We start from the raw sequence: 19,162 nt of genomic DNA, 5'->3' as shown, positions 1-19,162 counted from the left end.
TAGGAAAAATTTCTTTATGGAAAGAGCAGTCAGGCATTGGACCAGGCTGCCCAGGGCAGTGGTGGAGTCCCCATCCCTGGAGGGGTTCAAAAACTGTGTAGATGTGGCACTTGGGGACATGGTTTAGCAGGCATGGTGGGGTTGGGGTGATGGTTGGACTTGATGATCTCAGAGGTGTTTTCCAACTTTAATGATTGGAAATTCCGAGATTCTAAGTGCAGCCGGACAGGCTGATGCTCCTCCCAGGACCGGCACAGCCTGCGCTGGCACCATCCCATCGCAGGGACAGGGATTTGGAGGACTCACCTTCGGCCAGGAGGTGTGAGCAGCCCCTCTACCATGGCCCGTTGTGTCCCAGCCAAGAGCTGCCCGACCCTGCCTGCAGCATCGATCACATCCATCGCTTCCTTGGAGCAGCTCCAGGGCTCTTTGTGGTGGCAGGAGCTGGTCATCACGTTGTGAACCCACAAACTGCCAGAAATGAATCCAATGGGTGTCACGGCCACCTCAGTCCTCAGCCTCAGCAGCCCCCGGACCACCCCTGTACCGCCTGGGCAAGCATGCTCGCAGCACCCCCACCGCACGTCTGAGCTCAAAGGGCGCGGGCAGCGAGCGGGCAGCGTGTCCAGGGTGCCCCGTGCAGCTTGGCCATCTGCTCCACGGGGAGCAACAGCCCCATGCACCAGTACAGGCTGGGGCGGACCTGCTGGAGAGCAGCTCTGCGGAGAGGGACCTGGGAGTGCTGGGGGACGACAAAGTGACCATGAGCCAGCAGTGTGCCCTGACTGCCAAGAAGGCCAATGGGATCCTGGGCTGCATCAAGAGGAGTGTGGGCAGCAGGTCGAGGGAGGTTCTCCTTCCCCTCTACACTGCCCTGGTGAGGCCCCATCTGCAGTGCCGTGTCCAGTTCTGGGCTCCCCAGTTCAAGAAAGATGAGGAGCTACTGGAGAGAGTCCAGCAGAGGGCTACGAGGATGATGAGGGGACTGGAGCATCTCTCCTCCGATGAGAGGCTGAGGGAGCTGGGCTTGTTCAGCCTGGAGAAGAGAAGGCTGAGAGGGGGCCTTAGAAATGCTAATAAATATCTGCAGGGTGGGTGTCAGGAGGACGGGGCCAGACTCTTTCCAGTGGTGCCCAGCGACAGGACAAGGGGCAATGGGCACAAACTGAAGCAGAGGAAGCTCCAGCTGAACCCGAGGAAGAACTTCTTCCCTCTGAGGGTGACGGAGCCCTGGCCCAGGCTGCCCAGGGAGGCTGTGGAGTCTCCTTCTCTGGAGATATTCCAGCCCCGCCTGGACGCGGTGCTGTGCAGCCTGCTGTGGGTGACCCTGCTTGGGCAGGGTGTTGGGGTGGGTGACCCACAGAGGTCCCTTCCAACCCCCACCATGCTGGGATTCTGTGATTCCACGCCGCAGGGACGGTCGGGGAAAAGCAGCGCGCTGCTCCTGTCACAGATGGAGAGCCGGGGAGCATCAGCTCCGCTTCCCCGCGCAGGGGGGACATTTGCTGCGTCACCGCGACCTCGCGAGGCGGCCAGCCCACGTGCTGGGGGACATTTTGGCAGACAGTCCGTCGACGGGAGGTCCTTGCGGCTCTTCTCCGCCTCTGCACAAGCTCTGCAGATGAGGAACTGCTCTTTCTGCGGGTGCCCCGGAGCTGTGGGAGGGGATGCGTTGTGCCTGGTGCCGCTGCCAGTGCCAGGGGTGCTGCCATGTGGTTTGGGCAGGGTGCGGGCAGGCAGCAGCACCTGCGGAGCCGAGCAGCACCCTCAGCCCGGGGCCAGCCCCTGCCCGGGCTCTTCCCAGCTCTGCGTAGCAGGCACGGTGTTTTTACCCAAGCTTTTTTCCTTTCCCACTTGCAGGTTGGGTCTTAGACTTAGATTTGCTCGAGCTGAGCTGCACGAACCAGCTGCACCAGTGCTGCTCTGCCCCAGAGACGTCTGCTCTGGCTTTGCTCCGGGCCCGGGGCAGGAGCGAGCAGCCCGCCCGGCCGCGCAGCGAGATGCTCCGGGCTCGCCACGAAGAGCGTGGGGCCAGCCTCGTGCCGCACCGGAGCTGGGATGTGCCTGCCAGCCTCCAAACCAAGGAGCTGGTGGGGAATTCACTCTATCCCCGGATAAACTACGCAATTAGGAGTTACTACCATTAATTAACGCGCCACGGGAACAACTTATCCCGGCGGCACATCCACAAACTTCTCTGCTAGTGATGCCCTGAACGCTTTTCGATTTTAACCTGCTTGGGAGTCAGCGATGGCTCCCGCATCGGTGCCACTGGGGACAAAGAGGCGCGCGCTGGCATGGGAGCACCCGGCCAAAAACCCTGCGATCCCCAACCCTCCACCCCACCCGAGGCAGCCAACCGAGCGCCGCGCGTCTGGAGCCGGGAGGCTGCCAAAACGCGGCCGCTCTTCGGTTTGGGTAGCAGACCCCCGGCCGGCGCGGGAGGAGGTGCCGGTGCCGGTGCCGGTGCCGTGCCGCCGCCGCACGCTCGCCTCCCGCGCAGGCTGCTGCGAGGGGTGAGGTAATCCTGGGTAATGCCTGACTTCCATGGAAGTGCCTCCGGGCCGCGATGATTATCGCTGTAATTAGCCTCTCTGATTTTTCTCGGTGTTCTATAAAATATTAATTTACAGCTGGATCCTTGCCGCCTTTGTGCGCCGGCCTGAGTTCTTCCCGGCGGCGGAGCACCTCCGGCACCTCGCGCTGAGGTCCTGCGGGGTTACGGGGCAGAGCCGGAGCGGCCGCCGGCGGGTGGATGGTGGTTGGGGTTGGTGGCTTTGGCCAGGAGCTTCCAATTTCCTGCAGCAACGTGCCTTTCTAGCTCCTGTTTCAAAGGAAAAGCTCAAAACCGGTGAAGCCTTCTCAGAAAAGCGCCCTTCGCACCTCTTGACCCAGGTGGTGAAGGCAAGCGGGCAGCTAAACCGCTCCAGAAGCCCCAGAAGATGATGTAGATCCATCCCGCCGCTGTGTTTGGGCCAGAAACAGCCGTTTTTGGTAAATCAGACATGGCAGCGGCTGCGGCTGAGCCGGACCGCGCTCCCCACCCAGCCTGCAGCCGCTGCTGCGATTTCCACCACCGAAACGAAGCCAAACGCGGGACTCGACGGAGCGTCATACCCTGAAAACTCGCTGCTCGCACCAGCGCTTCGGAGTCACCTCATTTTTCAGCCAGACTAAGTAGAACCGAATTTAATCTCGTTAACGAGGCAGAAAACGCCCCGTCTAATATCTTGATCCCGAAAATTAGGAAGGTCAGGGGGAGATAGGGTGCCGCGGCGTGCGTTTTGCCTAGGCCGGGTGTAAGAGGCGGCAGCCCCGCAGCGATGGCCGCGGCCCGGCTGCCTGCCCTCGGGGTTGCTCTCCTGTGAAGGCAGCGCCAGCAGCCCTGGTACCCTCGCTGTCTTCTGCCCCGGACAAGCCTCGGGCGCTGGACCCCGTGTCCCATCATCCCTGCCAGTGGGTGGATGACAGGTTGACCATGAGCCAGCAGTGTGCCCTGGCTGCCAAGAAGGCCAATGGGATCCTGGGCTGCATCAAGAGGAGTGTGGCCAGCAGGTCGAGGGAGGTTCTCCTGCCCCTCTACTCTGCCCTGGGGAGGCCCCATCTGCAGTGCCGTGTCCAGTGCTGGGGTCCCCAGTTCAAGAAATATGAGGAGCTACTGGAGAGAGTCCAGCGGAGGGCTACGAGGATGATGAAGGGACTGGAGCATCTCTCCTCCGATGAGAGGCTGAGGGAGCTGGGCTTGTTCAGCCTGGAGAAGACAAGGCTGAGAGGGGACCTTAGAAATGCCTCTAAATATCTGCAGGGTGGGTGTCAGGAGGACGAGGCCAGACTCTTTCCAGTGGTGCCCAGTGACAGGACAAGGGGCAACGGGCACAAACTGAAGCAGAGGAAGTTCCAGCTGAACATGAGGAAGAACTTCTTCCCTCTGAGGGTGACGGAGCCCTGGCCCAGGCTGCCCAGGGAGGCTGTGGAGTCTCCTTCTCTGGAGATATTCCAGACCCCCCTGGACGCGGTGCTGTGCAGCCTGCTCTGGGTGACCCTGCTTGGGCAGGGGGTTGGACTGGGTGACCCACAGAGGTCCCTGCCAACCCCCACCATGCTGGGATTCTGAGATTCTGTGGGTGACTGCTGCCGTGTCCCTTCGGGCTGCCCACGTGCTATCCGTTCCTCTGCGATAACGCCCACCGAAGCAAAGCCAGGTGGCAAACCCTGTCGGGAGCTCGCGTTCTCTTCCGAGGCCACGTCCCGCTGTGATGCTCCCCAAGGGGTTTGCATAAGGTATTCCCATTCCGTCACTCCTCCCCTTCCCCAAAATCAAATGCACTCGTTTCGTAGCCATCGATCCCTTCGGCAGAGGCTCTGGCACCACGTTTCGGAGGCGAGCAACAAGCTGCTGGCAGCCACGCTTTGCCCAGGAAACCGGAAGCCCATCGGCTGCGACGACTCGAGGCGCTGCCTGCCAGCTCTCCGGGGATGTCGGATGGGGGTCCCGGAGCGCCCGGCTCGGCCGCAGCCATCCTCCGCATCCCTTTCCGAGCCAGCTTCACCCTAAATTAAAGCTGGTCCGGCACCAGTGGGCAGAGCCCTCTCTGCCCGACGCTTCCGGAGCTTCCCAGGGCGCAGCTGCCTACTGGTTGGAGCCTCCACCAGTACAACCAGTCCAGCCTTTACACCCCGCTTCGCTCAGCCTCCCCCAGCGATTTTACTGGGGGCATCATCCAGCCCAGCCTGGGAAGCCGCAGCGATGGCTGGCACCGCAATGCCCCGTCGAGGTGCCGCGCAGCCGACACCCAGGAGAGAAGCCGCTCGGTGGGTTTTGTGTCTAGCTCAAAGTCCACGGGAATATTAACCCCCCCCCTCCCCGCTTTCCCGTCCGTGAGAGCCTTCTGCAGCTCCGGAGGGATGAAGTCTCCGCGAGGCGGTGCGTGCTGCGGCAAAGGGCTCTCCCACCGCTCTCTCGCTGCTGTTTTTCCTCCGGTGCCAGCTCTGCTGCTGCGGGGAGTGGTAATTTGGGGGGGGAGCTCCCCAGCGCACAGCCTGGCGCGCCCCAAACCCGTTCCCTCGCAGGCTGCTGGGGGTGATGAGAAAATAACGAGCAGGCCGGCAACCTCAGCCGGCCCTACGGCAAAACGGTTGTGGAAATCCGGCTCCGCGTGTCGGCAGAGGGCAGTGGAAGATGCTCCCGAACCTCCCAAGCCTTCCCCCGGCCGCGACGCCGAGCCGGGGATCCGGGGATCCGGGGAGGAGACTCCAGCAGAAAGGAAGAGAAATAAAAAATGCAGTTCCCCCAGCAGCGGAGGCTGACCCGAGCGCAGCGGCCACCCCACCAGGTCGAGGGGGATTTGGGCTCGGCGGCGAAGCGGGAAGGCGAGGAGACAAGGCCGCGTCTCCCGTCATCGCGTCGCTCCGGCTCGGGTCCGGCCAAGGCACAACGCGGGCTGCTTGGAGCCGGGGAGAACCCCTGCTTCATCCCTGGGTGGGAGGAAGAGGATGGCCATGGAGTGACCCCGCAGCCGGCGGCGATTCGCGCTTGGGAGCGGGCGGGCAAGGCCGAGGAGAGGTTTTTCTGGCTGTAGCAACGTCCCAGAGGGTCTTCGCCAAGCCCGGCGAGCCGCGGCACGCAGGCAAACGCCTTCCCAGCCCGCAGCTCGCCCGCGCCGCGGCCGGGCGCTGCTCTCGGGCGGTGGGAGAAGCGGGGAGAGGGTGCTGGGAGCGTGGCCCTGCCCCGCCGCCTCGCCAGGCGCTCGTAATTAATAACCCCGGGGGGGAAAGAAAGAGCGGCGGGAGGCTGGGGCGTGTTATTTTAACTCGATAGGAATCTGACACCGACACAGCCATTAGCGGAGAGAAAGCAGAATAACTCCGGCTCGGCACCGATTAAAGCGTGAACACCTCCAGCGCCTGAGAAGACGGGCTTTAATACGCCGGCGGGGTCGTGGTTATTTATCGTCGGCGGGGTTCGTGATTATTTATCGGGAGACGAGGCAGAGCCGATCGCGCGAGCCAGCCGGCTCCATCCTGGCCGCCTCCACTAACCCGAACACGGGGCGACGCGGGGCGACCCCCGCTCACTGCCGGGGTGAAGCTGCAGGGCTGGTGTTGTAAAACCGTTCCGAAAATATATTTATTTATTTACTTATGTGTTTATGTTATTATTTATTTATTTATTGGGGGGGGTTGCTGGCGGAACGCGGCCATCGAAGATGCAAGGTGACCCCCCTCTCACTGCTGGGGTGAAGCGGCGGGGCTGGTGTAAAACCGCTCTCAAAATATGCTTATTTATTTATTTATGTGTTTATGTATGTATGTATTTATTTATTTATTTATGGGGGGGGTTGCTGGCAGAGTGCGGCCATCGAAGATGCGGGGTGACCCCCCTCTCGCTGCTGGGGTGAGGCGGTGGGGCTGGTGTTGTAAAACCGCTCTCAAAATTTATTAATTATTTATTTATGTGTGTATGTATGTATGTATGTATTTACTTATTTATTTATTTATTTATGGGGGGGGGATTACTGGCGGAGCGCGGCCATCAAAGATGCGGGGTGACCCCCGCTCGCTGCCGGGGTGAAGCTGCGGGGCTGGTGTCACAAAACCGCTCTCAAAATTATTCCTTTATCTATTTATTTATTTGTTTATGGGGGGGGTTGCTGGCGGAGCGCGGCCATCGAAGCCCCCCCCCTCGCCCCACGCCGGGGCCGCTCCCGCAGCTGCGGGGCCGGGGGCAGCGGAGCGGAGGGAGGGGTTGTGGGGAGGAGGAGGAGGAGGAGGAGGAAGGGGGCGGGGGGTGGCTCCCTCGGCCCGGCCGGGCCCCGCGGGGGCGGTGCTGGCGGCGGCCCGCCCCGGGGCTGCTCCCGCTCGCTGCAGGATGCGGCGGCGGCGGCGGGAGATGCGGGGCCGCCTTTAAGCACCGCCCGCGGGCGGGGAGGGGGGGGACGGAACAGGGCGGGGGGGGGGGTGTGTGCGGTGCGGGGGGGCCCCCGCCGCGGGTCGGGAGGGGGTCGGGCGATGGGGGAGGAGGAGGATGGAGGAGGAGGAGGAGGAGGAGGAGGAGGGGAGGCGGGGAGGGAGGCTGCGGCAGGAGGGGCCGGGCGGGGGGGCCGGCAGACGGGCATGTGGGACCGGCTGCGGGGCGGAGGCCGGAGCGGGGCCGCGATGGCGGAGCGGGGCGAGAAGGAGCCGGCGGCGGGGGAGGACGAACCGCGGGCCGGGGCCGAGCCGAGCGGGCCCCCCGCGCCCTTCCAGCCCCCCGAGGGCGGCTTCGGCTGGGTGGTGGTCTTCGCCGCCGCTTGGTGCAACGGTTCCATCTTCGGCATCCACAACTCCTTCGGCATCCTCTACATGATGCTGCAGAGCGACCTGGGCCAGGGCGAGAAGGACCCGGCGCTGGAGTTTAAAACAGGTACCGGGGGGGGGGGGGGGTCCCCGGTCCTCCCCACCCACCCCTTCCCAACTCCCAGCATTGAGGGGGGGGGGGGGGGGTCTGGACCAGCACCTCGGGGTTTGCACCTCGCCCCGCCACCCCGGGGCTGGCAGCTCCCGCTCGGATGCGTTGAACCCGGGTCCGCTCCCTGCCCCCTCCATCCTCGGAGCCCCGGTTATATATTTTATCTCCGGCAGCGTCGTGTGTTTCTCAGCTCCCGCCGCGCTCAATTAAAAGCGATTCGTCGGCAAAGCGCGCCCGGAGCGTGTCCCGCTGGCGGGGTGTCGGGGTGACGGAGGGCGACGCCGCAGCGGCGGGGGTGCGTGGGCCACCCCCGTTGAGTTTCTGTCCTCCTCGTCGTTTGATTACGGATGGAGGGTTTTTTTCAGCCACCCGGGGTTGGCTTCGGGATGGCATCTGCCTCGCCGACGCTCTTCCTCCGAGTCATCCCTGCTTGGCGGGAAAGCCTCCGCGGGCGGCACGGGGTCTGGAGGAGTGGGCGCCCGTTAGCAGCGAGACCCACAAACCGCACGCAGCTGTGTGTGTTTTGGTAGGACCTACAGAATCAGCCAGGGTCGAGACCGTGGAGTGTTAACACGGAGAAAACGGACCTTCCCTGGCTGCAAAGACCCCGCTGCTTGAGTAGTCTTGGTGGGGGTGGTGGTCCCAGTGGATCTGTGATGGATACTGGGTGTTGGGAGGCCCAGCCTTGCCCCAGGCCTTGGTATCCTCCTCGAGAAGGTCACACGTGTCCCTGTGATGGACACCCGTGGCCCACCTTGCCTTTATCTGGTGGGTAGAGACAAGCATTGGCGTTGAGGGAACCTGCTTGCGGTGGTGTCCTGGCTCCGGGTGGGACACGGGCAGCAGTCAGAAGCCGAAGTGGGAGCGTGTTGCGGGGAGCAGCCGTGTGGGGACCTGAAAGTCTTATTTTGGGGACCGGCGTTGCCTCCGCTTGGCTGACGACGTGACTGGCGATCACAGCGATGAGCGCGCCGGGACGAAGTGCCGTTACGAGATGCGCCCGCGTCTACGGGTCACAAATTAACTCTGCGATCCCGTTACCGGAGAAACAACGCAGTCCTGTAATTACGGGCGGTAACGGAGTGCGGCGAGGGAGCTGCGGACGTGTGGCCGGTTGTAATTAGGGTGATTGATGGGCTGCGTGCGTGTGATCCCCAGGAAGCTCATCACAGAGCGCTTGGTTTCCTGCTCCCTGCGATCGTATCTAGAAAGCCTAAGGCAGAGCTCTAAAGGTAGAAGCGGTAATAAAAGAAATTAAATACTGCGAGTTCTGGTGGTTTAAAGGCTCGGTGCCCAAGACGGAGGCTATAGGAGTCAGCGTCTGCCTCCTGCCATCTATTTATTTACAGCGGTGACCGCACAGAGGCCTCGAAAAAGAAAGGCGTGTGGGCGTGCGGGGTGAACCCGGGCTCGGTAATTAGATTGCCTGGGTGACGAATATATGCATTTTGGTCTGGGCACTTAACGAAGAGGCCGTTAATAGCCGCCGTGCCGCGATGCATGGGCTGCAGGGCTGAGGCTCGAGCGGTCGCCGGCGGCGGAGGGGAGCGGTGGCGGTGATGGAGCCCATCTGCCGCGGGGAGCACGGCCCCTCGGGGGCTGCAGCTGCGCTGGCTGGGGCCGAGGGCAGCGGGGTGCAGCGTGGGGCCCCCCCCTCCAGCCCTGCCTCCCTCCCCTCCCCACTCAGCGTTGCATAATTTCCCCGCGGCGCTCGTTTGCATGCAGACATAATTGGGGAAAATATCGTGATACGGCCTTCCTGAAAAGACCGGCGCTGGCCGTTTGTCCCCCGACATCACGCCGGCTGCTAGCAACAGCCAGACCCCCTCGTCTGGGACCCCAACCCTGCGGTCCTCCTCGTCCTCCGCCAACTGGGAGTGGGTCGGGGGGACGAGGACCCGCTCCCCGCTCCGCTGCCGGCCGTGGGAGCATCACTCGGCCCTTTGGCTCCGCTCTGGAGTCTCCTGTGTGCTCTGGGGAAGGCGGCCCTGTATCAAAGGGGACGTTTGGAGGCAAGATGGGGAGTGATGTTGTAAGCTGGTCAGGCATCCCTTTAAAAATAGGGCTATGTTTATGCTAAAGCAGGTACTAGTCTGCACTGAACAATAGCCGCCCCAGCACATGGCTATAATTATCGAGGTTTATTTCTTGTTTGCATCGGTCACGTTTTTCTCGCGTTTGATCTTGAGAAACGCAGGATCTGCCGAGTTCAGGTCTGGGGTCAGGCTGGGAAAACAAAGCCTCTGGCAACAATGCATCGAATGCATAGGCGCCGTTGTCGGAAAGAAATATACCGCACCGCGCCGGGAGCACCGCGTGCCCCCGCGCCGCGGGACGCCGCAGCCAGGACTTCTGCAAGGCACACTCTGTGCTTTCGGGTTTGTTTGCTTTCGGGGGGAGCGGAGGGCTCGGAGGGGGAATCGCTGAGGCTGGAATAAAAAAAAAAAAAAAATAATATACATGTGAGCGCTCAGCCAGGAAAAAAAAAAAAAAAAAAATTACCGGCCTGCCCTGCCGAAGGGGTGTTGGGTGATGCTTGAAAGCATTTGCTGGGAGATGAACGGTGGCGTTTCCCTCCGATTGTACAACGCTCGTTCCGGTGCCGAGGGATCCGCGGGGCTCGGCCGCTGCGGTGCCGAGGGACGGCGGAGCCATCCTGGCGTGCTCGCCTTCCGAAAGCCGATCCGAGCGGCAGAGCGGTCCTGGTAAGTGTTAACTGGAGTGTTGACGCTCTTCGATCGATATCTGCTCTGCTGCTGCTTGGATGCTCTCCCAGGCTCCGGAGAGGGGAGCACAGGGTGAGCCTGTTCCCGGCCAGGGCTCTGCCCTCAGCCGAGGAGGTCCCGCTTGCACCCAAGGCACCCGAGGGTCCCGGTGGGGTGCTCCGGATCGCGGGGGAGAGCCGGGAGGGCGGCACGTCTTGGTGCCTCTTGTTCCTCCAGGCGCATCCTCGGTGCTGTGCTCGGGGGTCTGGTGAGCGCCGGCACGGCAGCCTGGAGAGGCACATTGATTTCTGAAAAATGTTTATCGATCTTTTTCTGCTCCCCTTCTCCGCTTTGGGTCGATCTCCTGAGTACAGATTAACTCTCTTTGCTTAATATTTAATGTTTCGGTTGCTGGCAATGGGAGCTGCAAGCGCTCGGAGAGCTGGCCTGAGGATCTGGCCTGGCTTGACCACGGCTCCTCTGAGTTTGTCCATGTGTCCGGCAGCGTCCTCCGGTCCGTGTGTGGCAACTCAGGGAGCAGCGTCCCCCCTTTGGTCCAGCCGCAGCCGGGGAGCGGAGGCCACTGGAGTGCCCTGTGCCAGGGGAAGCCGGGCTGGCGCATGGACCACAGCCTTGGGCTCATCTGTCCTCTTTGTGCCCGCGAGGCCAAGGCGGAGCTGGTGTCGTCGTTATCCCTGAATTCCCAGTCGTTCTGGTGGGGGATTTCTCCCCGAGCGCTGATTTCACACCCTGAGGACAGGAGAACTTAGCTGTAAAAGGCAGTTTTTCCTCCAACGTCGTAATGGAGGCTTGGTGAGAAAGAGGGGTTTTACTTCTTGGAGACAATAAAGCGTTTCAGTGTGAATAGTTACGGCGAAAGGCCGGGAGGAGAGGCCACAGGTGATGCTTTGGGCTGCAGAAGAGTCCCAGGGTGGGAAAGCGTGGCTGGAGCACCGCGAGCTGAGAAGGAAAACCCCAGGGAGAGCCTAACTCGCTTGAGGAGGTTCTTGGAGGTGGTCCCAGCTGAATTTCAGCATCACTCCGCGGCCCGGGTGCGACCAAGGAGGGGCGGCTGCCACAAATGTGCACTGTGTTTAGCCTGCGGCAGTGAAAGGCGCCTACCCCGGATGTTAGATCTGGGCTTTGGGAAGGGTGAGGGCACGCTCACCAACGCTTTGAAATGCAAACGGCCAACCAGTCGTGCATCTGAGACCTGTGGTGGGTGTCGTCACCCAGTGCTGGCACCCGGGAGACTCCTTTCTCGAAGGCGACGCTGTGGTTCATAGAACCATAGAGAATGCTTTGGGTTGGAATGGACTTAAAGGTCATCTGGTTCCAACCCCCCTGCCATGAGCAGGGACATCTCACACCAGACCAGGGTGCTCAGAGCTCCATCCAACCTGGCCTTGAACACTGCCAGGGAGGGCGCAAGAAGGTTGACACCTTCTTACCCAAGTCTGCGGGATTCGGTGCTTTTCACAGAATCCCAGAATGGTGGGGGTTGGCAGGGACCTCTGTGGGTCACCCAGCCCAACCCCCTGCCCAAGCAGGGTCACCCAGAGCAGGATGCACAGCACCGCATCCAGGCGGGTCTGGAATATCTCCAGAGAAGGAGACTCCACAGCCTCCCTGGGCAGCCTGGGCCAGGGCTCCGTCACCCTCAGAGGGAAGAAGTTCTTCCTCATGTTCAGCTGGAACTTCCTCTGCTTCCGTTTGTGCCCGTTGCCCCTTGTGCTGTCACTGGGCACCACTGAAAAGAGCCTGACCCCATCCTCCTGACCCCCACCCTGCAGATATTTAGAGGCATTTCTAAGGTCCCCTCTCAGCCTTGTCTTCTCCAGGCTGAACAAGCCCAGCTCCCTCAGCCTCTCCTCGTAGGAGAGATGCTCCAGTCCCCTCACCATCCTCATAGCCCTCCGCTGGGCTCTCTCCAGTAGCTCCTCCTCTTTCTTGAACTGGGGAGCCCAGAACTGGACACAGCACTCCAGATGGGGAGAGCAGGGCAGTGTAGAGGGGCAGGAGAACCTCCCTCGACCTGCTGGCCACACTCCTCCTCATGCACCCCAGGATCCCATTGGCCTTCTTGGCAGCCAGGGCTGGCTCATGGTCAACCTGTCATCCCCCAGCACACCCAGGTCCCTCTCCACAGAGCTGCTCTCCAGCAGATCCACCCCAGCCTGTACTGGTGCGTAATTAATTTTATTAATTGCCAGGAAGCTGCGCTGGCCCCGTGTCACAAATGCTTTAGCCGAGGGTGCAGTGGAGCTCGGCGTTCCTGGGGGCTTCCCTGGGTCCATCCGGGTTTCCAGCCCTCCTCCGCATTTCCCAACCCCGCAGAGGGATGCGCGGTGTTTACACAGCCTGGATGGGGATGTAAATCCAGCAAAAAAGAGCCAAAAAAGTGCTTTTTATCACCCAGCCTTGCCATCTGGGGAGCGCGAAGGGCACCGCAGAGCTTTCCCAGCTTTCCGGGGGGTTTCTTGTGGCGGGATGCCGGTGTGCCGGCTCCGGGCTCTTCCCCGGCTTGGCTCTGACCGTTCTGGGAGACGGAGCTTGCGATCGCGGGGAGAGCGGGGACGAATTTCGGAAGAACTGGCTTTTTGTCGCTGGAGCGGAGCGCAAGGTGCCGTGTGAGATAAAGCAGCCCCAAAAGCGGACGGAATGCCATCACGTCGTTAAACCTGGTTCTTGGGGCTGTGGGGAGCGATTGAGGTTATTGGGAGGCCGGAGTGCTGTTTCCGAGGGAGGTTCTTGGTTTGAAAGGCTGCAGGGGCCCCTCTCAGCCAGCACGCTTGCCGTTTTAGTGGGTTTTAATTTATTCTTAAGTGTCCTCCGCCAGCCAGCCAAGGAGATGCTCCAGTCTCGGTTGTATTTTCCGGTGGCGGTGGCAGCTCCCGTGGCCTGGCTGCAGTGTAGGAAGCAGCAGCGTGTGGGGTTGTGCGGTGGGTTTGGGGTTTGGGGTTGGGTTTTGGTCCTTTCAGTTGCCTTGGTGGGATTTGATCGTGGTTTGAACTTCAAAGGCGCCGGGTTTGAGCTCCATCGCTGAGAGTGGGCTGGGAGGAGGAGGAGGAGGGGTTGGAGGACGAAGGGGATGGATGCCGTGGGGTGCGGGGCTGGGGTGGATGCGGAGTGAGATGGAGTGCGACGTGGTACAATGCCATGGGACTCGGTGGGGGTCATCAGCCACCTTACCCCTTTTTGGGGGGAAATCCAGGGGTTTGACAAGTCAGCCTTTAATCCCCCTAAAAAAACCCTCTGCAGCTGAAAGCTGACCATCACCCGGGGCGGTTGACGCCCGACACCCTAAAATAGACCTAACCCATCAGGTTGGGCGAAACCCCGTAGCCGGAAGGCGCCACTGACCTCGCTGGCCGTGCCCGTTGGGCCGGCTGCGCATAGCTGGCGTGGGCGTTGTCACCAGCATCCCGCCTCGTGTCCCCGGGGCAGCTCCTTGGCCTCCCGCCCTCTGTATCCCACTCCGTGGGGCTCCTGTCGCTTGTGGGGCAGCGCCAACGGGTGCCCCGTCCCGCTGCACGCCAGGCGAGGGGTGGGAGAAGCCGTCTTCCCAAAAATCCAATGGTGTGGTGGAGACCGCCAGACAGGGTGGACGTGGAGCCAGTGCTGCCCAGGGAGAATCCCAGAAGGTGAGGGGTTGGAAGGGACCTCTGTGGGTCACCCAGTCCAACCCCCTGCCCAAGCAGGGTCACCCAGAGCAGGCTGCACAGCACCGCGTCCAGGCGGGGCTGGAATATCTCCAGAGAAGGAGACTCCACAGCCTCCCTGGGCAGCCTGGGCCAGGGCTCCGTCACCCTCAGAGGGAAGAAGTTCTTCCTCATGTTCAGCTGGAGCTTCCTCTGCTTCAGTTTGTGCCCGTTGCCCCTTGTCCTGTCACTGGGCACCACTGGAAAGAGTCTGGCCCCATCCTCCTGACACCCACCCTGCAGATAGTGATCGGCATTTCTAAGGTCCCCTCTCAGCCTTCTCCAGGCTGAACAAGCCCAGCTCCCTCAGCCTTTCCTGGTAACAGTGGGGTTCGTGGGGCTGTTTGGGGAAGGAGAAATAATCTGGGTTTCCACCATCCCCAGGCTGCGAGCCCACCGGCAGGGCTGAGCGCTGTGGGGTTGGCAGCGCCCGGGTTGCTTTGGGACGTCCCCGGAGGGATGCCTGCGAGGCCGGTTTCGCATCCCGCCACGCTAACAGGGAGCTAATCCCGGTGGCACGGCGGCACCGATACCCGCTGTGCCCGGGGGGATTTGGATCCGTCGGGTGCATCTCGATATAGGGCGCGGGGAACCTTTAGCTTTTCTATCCCGGTGACTCCGTGGGACATCTGCCAAAGCGGCGCGGGCTGCGTGACAACGCGGCTGGGCGAAGCGGTGCCCGGGCTGACGGGGACCTCAGTCTCTCCCGCTCGCTTTTTTGGCGGGGGGATGATGACCCCTCGGGGGGTTTGCTACGAGCTGGGCAGGGCATGGAGGAGGATGCCAGCGTTTCCCGACCAGGACGGTGGCCGTGCACCCACCTCTTGCAGCTGGCGGTTTCCCTGGGGAATTGCTTTGCCCCAGCTTTCTGCAGCCACGAGCCTGTGCGTCCGTGGCGTGACCGTACCCGACCTGGCGACGGGGGGCAAGAAGACTGGGCCCCCCAAGCTACGCCCATATAACACGCGTGCGAAAACGCTGCTGCACCCGTTAGCAGGGATCTGCTGGGTTTTGCCTTCCTCTTCCTCGAAGCATGGTTATTCCCTGTTGCGAGGGGAAGGAGGTGCTGCCTTTTGGCATTCATCCCTGTGGAGAAAGGCCTGGGCCTCGCCTGGGGACCCTGCCCGGCTCTCGCACCGGTGCCCGCCGCGGGTGCTGCGGAGCTCGGTTCACGCCGGGCTCTTGCTGTTCACCCACCCCGAGACGGTTGGGGCCGGTTGCAAAACCCAGCTGACGTGCGGCGCTGGGAATTGCTGCAACACGCTGGCGGGCGCCAGCCATTCCCACCTCGTACAACTGGTCCTGCCAGCCGCCGCCAGGCAGGCAGGACGCGGGGCTGCCGGCGTCGGCATCGCCCTGCCCGCGGCACGGGGCTGCGGGATGCAGCGCTCCGGCCGCCGCTCCACCCTCCGTCCGGGCTGCAGGGATGCCGCCCTAGGGTGGCACAGCCCTGGCTTCCATTAGCGCATTTTCACACTTCGGTTTGTTTTTTTTTATTCCCACCATGTCATTTTATTTGGAGATCCCTAAAAAATGACCTGGGATGAGAGCTCCCGCCTCGTCCCCGGCACATCCCTCGAGAGCCAGAGCGGGGCGAGGCGTGGGGGAAAGCCCTCGGGGCCGGCCGCCGGGTCGCAGCCCTGTGCCGGCGGTGGGTTGCTTTGCCGGGACTCGTCTCGGGCATGCCGTGGCGTGCCGCCCTCCGTGCCGGGAGCAGCTCAGCGTGCTCCGAGCAGCCTCCTGGGCTCGCGCGGGGCCGGCGAGAGGGCGGCGGTGGCATGGTGGCCCTCGGCACCTTTGCTTTGTGCACCCCAGGGCAGCTCCAGCCTGGAGCTGTCTCGTGCCGGCATCCCGCCGGCCGTGGGCATCTTGATCTCCGGAACCCTACGGCGGAGGAGGCGATCTCACCGGACCCCGTTTCTCCCCATCTTCGGGTTTTGTTGGGTTTTGTGTCTTTTTTTTTGGCCCTGGGTTTGGATTTAGCAGCTGGGTGACCTTTTTTTTGAGCTTGTTTTCCCTGATGCAGAGCAATCCCGGGCCGGGGAAGCCCCGTGCGCTGCCGGAGCGACGCGGGTGCTCGCCGCGTGGGCTGACTCGCTGGGGTTCGCCCTGGGCGAACACCGGGGCCCTCCTCGGCGCGGAGAAACAACCCGCCCACAGCGAAGGAACCCCCTTTGAGCACCCACCCGTCGCCCCGTCCCCGGGGACCAGCTGGGACGGGGACCCCCGCGGCACGCAGCCCCCCCCGCCCTCCCCGGCAGCATCCCCAAGAGCCCCTTTCTTGGCCATCTCGCGTCGGGCACCGAAACGAAGCATTTTATTTCAAACCCTTGGCCTTAATCTGTCCGCCCGCGGATCCTGTGCGTAAGAGGGCGGTGAAACCCTCCCTTCTCGGGGGGATGCTGCGCGAGCGGCTGCGCTGGCGCTTGCCGAGGAGTCGGGCATTTGAGCTGGAGGGTTTGCGCAAAACCCCGCGCGACGCAGCGGGAGCTCGCTGGATCGTATAATATCATAGAATAATACAGCTGGAGCCCGCCAAGGTGGAGATCAAACCCAAGGGCAGCTCCTGGAGCGAGGGGTTGTGCGTGCTCTGCGCCGTCCGAATCGGATCTGATGGCCACAAAATAATAAATCTGTGATTAAAGATTGACGGTAATTACATAATGGCTGCGCACCAGATGATGCCCGGACAAGCTCCCTCCTGGGATTTCCCAACTTTCGGAGTGTTGAACTTCGCAATCATCCGAGAGTGCTGCTACCATGGCAGGGGGGGTAATTACTGATATTATGGCGGCACCCGGCGCGGTTGCGCAAGGCTCCGCAGCAGCACCGCGGCCCTAGGGATGGAGCGCCCCGTTCCGTACCCAGCGTTGTGAAGGCATAAAAGGATACAAAAATGAGAGAGAAAAGCTGCTTTTCGGGTCTGTCCAGCGAGCGGGGCGGCCCCGGGGCCGCGCGTTTCCTCCTTGGCTGGCCGGTGGCAAAGGGGCGACGTCAAGACGTTCTTGATGGCGGGCCAGCGATTAATCCCCATATTTTAGCAAATATTTTAGCAAAACACGGTTTATTTCTGAAGTTTGGTGGAAGCGGGGAGCGCTGGGGGTGTGGGGAGCTTGTCTGGGATTAAACGCGCCTGGAAGCCAAGCACGCCAAGCTTGCGAGCCTGGGGAGAGCTTAATTAAAGTCGAAGGAGAAGCGTTTCCAAGAAAATAATACGGGGTATTTAACAGGGATATTTTTGTTCTGGGCCCAGAATGTCTTCTTTCCCTCTTCGGTGTCGGCTTTAATAAAACCAAACGAGATCTCCAAGAAAAACAAATTGGAGCTCTTGAAAGGCGCTGCGGAGATAAAAATCAGCACCGGCGTTGCTGGTGACACCTTGGGTTATTAAAACGGAAGGAATGCTAACGACGCGATTTGCCTCGGCCTTTCTTGTGGCTGCGCCCTGGGAGGGGGGCGCGGGGCCCCTCACTGTGGCCTCTGGGCTGGGGGGGCCGGGCGGATTGGGGTGTGTTTGGGAACTGGTCACGCGTCGGGGATTTTGGAGGGCTTTATTTTTTCTTTCCCAAGGCCGGCAAATACCACTCCGGTGAGAGCTGGCAGGGTCGGGCGCAGCACTGAGGACAAATCACAGAATCCCAGAATGGTCGGGGTTGGAAAGGACCTCTGTGGGTCACCCAGTCCAACCCCCTGCCCAAGCAGGGTCACCTACAGCAGGCTGCACAGCACCGCGTCCAGGCGGGTCTGGAATATCTCCAGAGAAGGAGACTCCACAGCCTCCCTGGGCAGCCTGGGCCAGGGCTCCATCACCCTCAGAGGGAAGAAGTTCTTCCTCGGGTTCAGCTGGAACTTCCTCTGCTTCCGTTTGTGCCCGTTGCCCCTTGTCCTGTTGCTGGGCACCACTGGAAAGAGTCTGGCCCCGTCCTCCTGACACCCACCCTGCAGATATTTGTAAGTATATATTAGGTCCCCTTGCAGCCTTCTCTTCTCCAGACTGAACAAGCCCAGCTCCCTCAGCCTTTCCTCGGAGGAGAGATGCTCCAGTCCCCTCATCATCCTCGTAGCCCTCCGCTGGACTCTCTCCAGCAGCTCCTCCTCTTTCTTGAACTGGGCAGCCCAGAACTGGACACAGTACTCCAGATGAGGCCTCACCAGGGCAGAGTAGAGGGGCAGGAGAACCTCCCTCGACCTGCTGGCCACACTCCTCTTGATGCACCCCAGGATGCCAGTGGGCCTTCTTGGCAGCCAGGGCACACTGCTGGCTCATGGTCAACCTGTCGTCCACCAGGACACCCAGGTCCCTCTCCACAGAGCTGCAAATACTGAAAGACTTGAAAAAACGGCAAGAATCAGGATTCGGGGGACACCAAATTTAAAGAAAACCAAGTTAAATCAGGGCTGAGGATGTCCTAGCCCATCAGAGCCCTTTCGGAGGTGACAAACGCGTGGATGGAAGCACCGAGCCGGACTTATTCTGGCCCGAGAGCTGCTGGGTACGGCTTTGCTCGGTGCGCTGGGACGCTGGGCTGGGGAACTGGAGTCACCTCCTCTGAACCCAGCGCCCTGGCATGGCCGAACGTGCCGAGTCCTGTCCTGAAGGGCTGCTCTCCAAGTGCCCCGGCCGCTGGCAGGCTCTGCCGGCTGCGTGGCTTGGGATGCTGAACCCAGGGATGCAGCGAAGGCTGGGGAGCGGCTGGTGACGTGGTTTTGCACTTTGGTCCCTCAACCGTCCGCTTCCCGCAGGAAGAACGGATGAAAAGCTGCCCCTGGAACAGGCTGCCCAGGGAGGCTGTGGAGTCTCCTCTGGAGATATTCAAGACCCGCCTGGACACGGTGCTGTGCAGCCTGCTGTGGGTGACCCTGCTTGGGCAGGGGGTTGGGCTGGGTGACCCACAGAGGTCCCTTCCAACCCCGACCATTCTGTGATTCTGTGATTTGTTTTTCTAGGTGCTTCCATCCCGGCCAGAGCTGACCGTCTCCCGGTCGGAAGCCGGTGGAGGGCACTGATGCCTTCCCTGGCTACCACCCGCGGTCGGCAGGGGTGGAAGCGGGGCGCGGGTGGGCACAGGGGCGATGCTGCCGACCCAGGTTTGGGGCGAGGGAGCCCAGCGCTGCCACAGGGTCCTGTCCTCCCGTCTGTCTGCCGTGCGGGAGGGTGCTTCGGGTGCTTTCAAATGCCCGGCGTGATGCCGTCCACCCCATAAACCCAATCAGCCCCTGCCTGCCGGCAGGACGGGGCTGCAGAGGCAAGCCCGGCTCCGTCAAATAAGGCAATTATAGTTTTATCGCTTAATTGCAGAGTGTAATAA

At 61.8% G+C, this 19,162-nt stretch overlaps 1 protein-coding gene across 1 annotated transcript in view; it reads left to right on the top strand.

Moving 5' to 3' along the window:
- Window positions 1–7,113: 7,113 nt before the first annotated feature.
- The window catches only part of SLC16A2 (solute carrier family 16 member 2), a 46,575-nt gene continuing 34,526 nt past the window's right edge, over window positions 7,114–19,162 (top strand). The window contains exon 1 of the mRNA XM_075435277.1: window positions 7,114–7,402. Coding sequence (XP_075291392.1) covers window positions 7,114–7,402 — 289 coding nt within the window. The remainder of the gene's footprint in view (window positions 7,403–19,162) is intronic.

This window comes from Opisthocomus hoazin, chromosome 14 (genome assembly GCF_030867145.1).
Source record: "Opisthocomus hoazin isolate bOpiHoa1 chromosome 14, bOpiHoa1.hap1, whole genome shotgun sequence".
Classification (NCBI taxonomy): Eukaryota; Metazoa; Chordata; class Aves; order Opisthocomiformes; family Opisthocomidae; genus Opisthocomus; species Opisthocomus hoazin.
The sequence above is the reverse complement of the archived record's forward strand: the minus strand, read 5'-3'. Positions and strand labels throughout refer to the sequence as shown.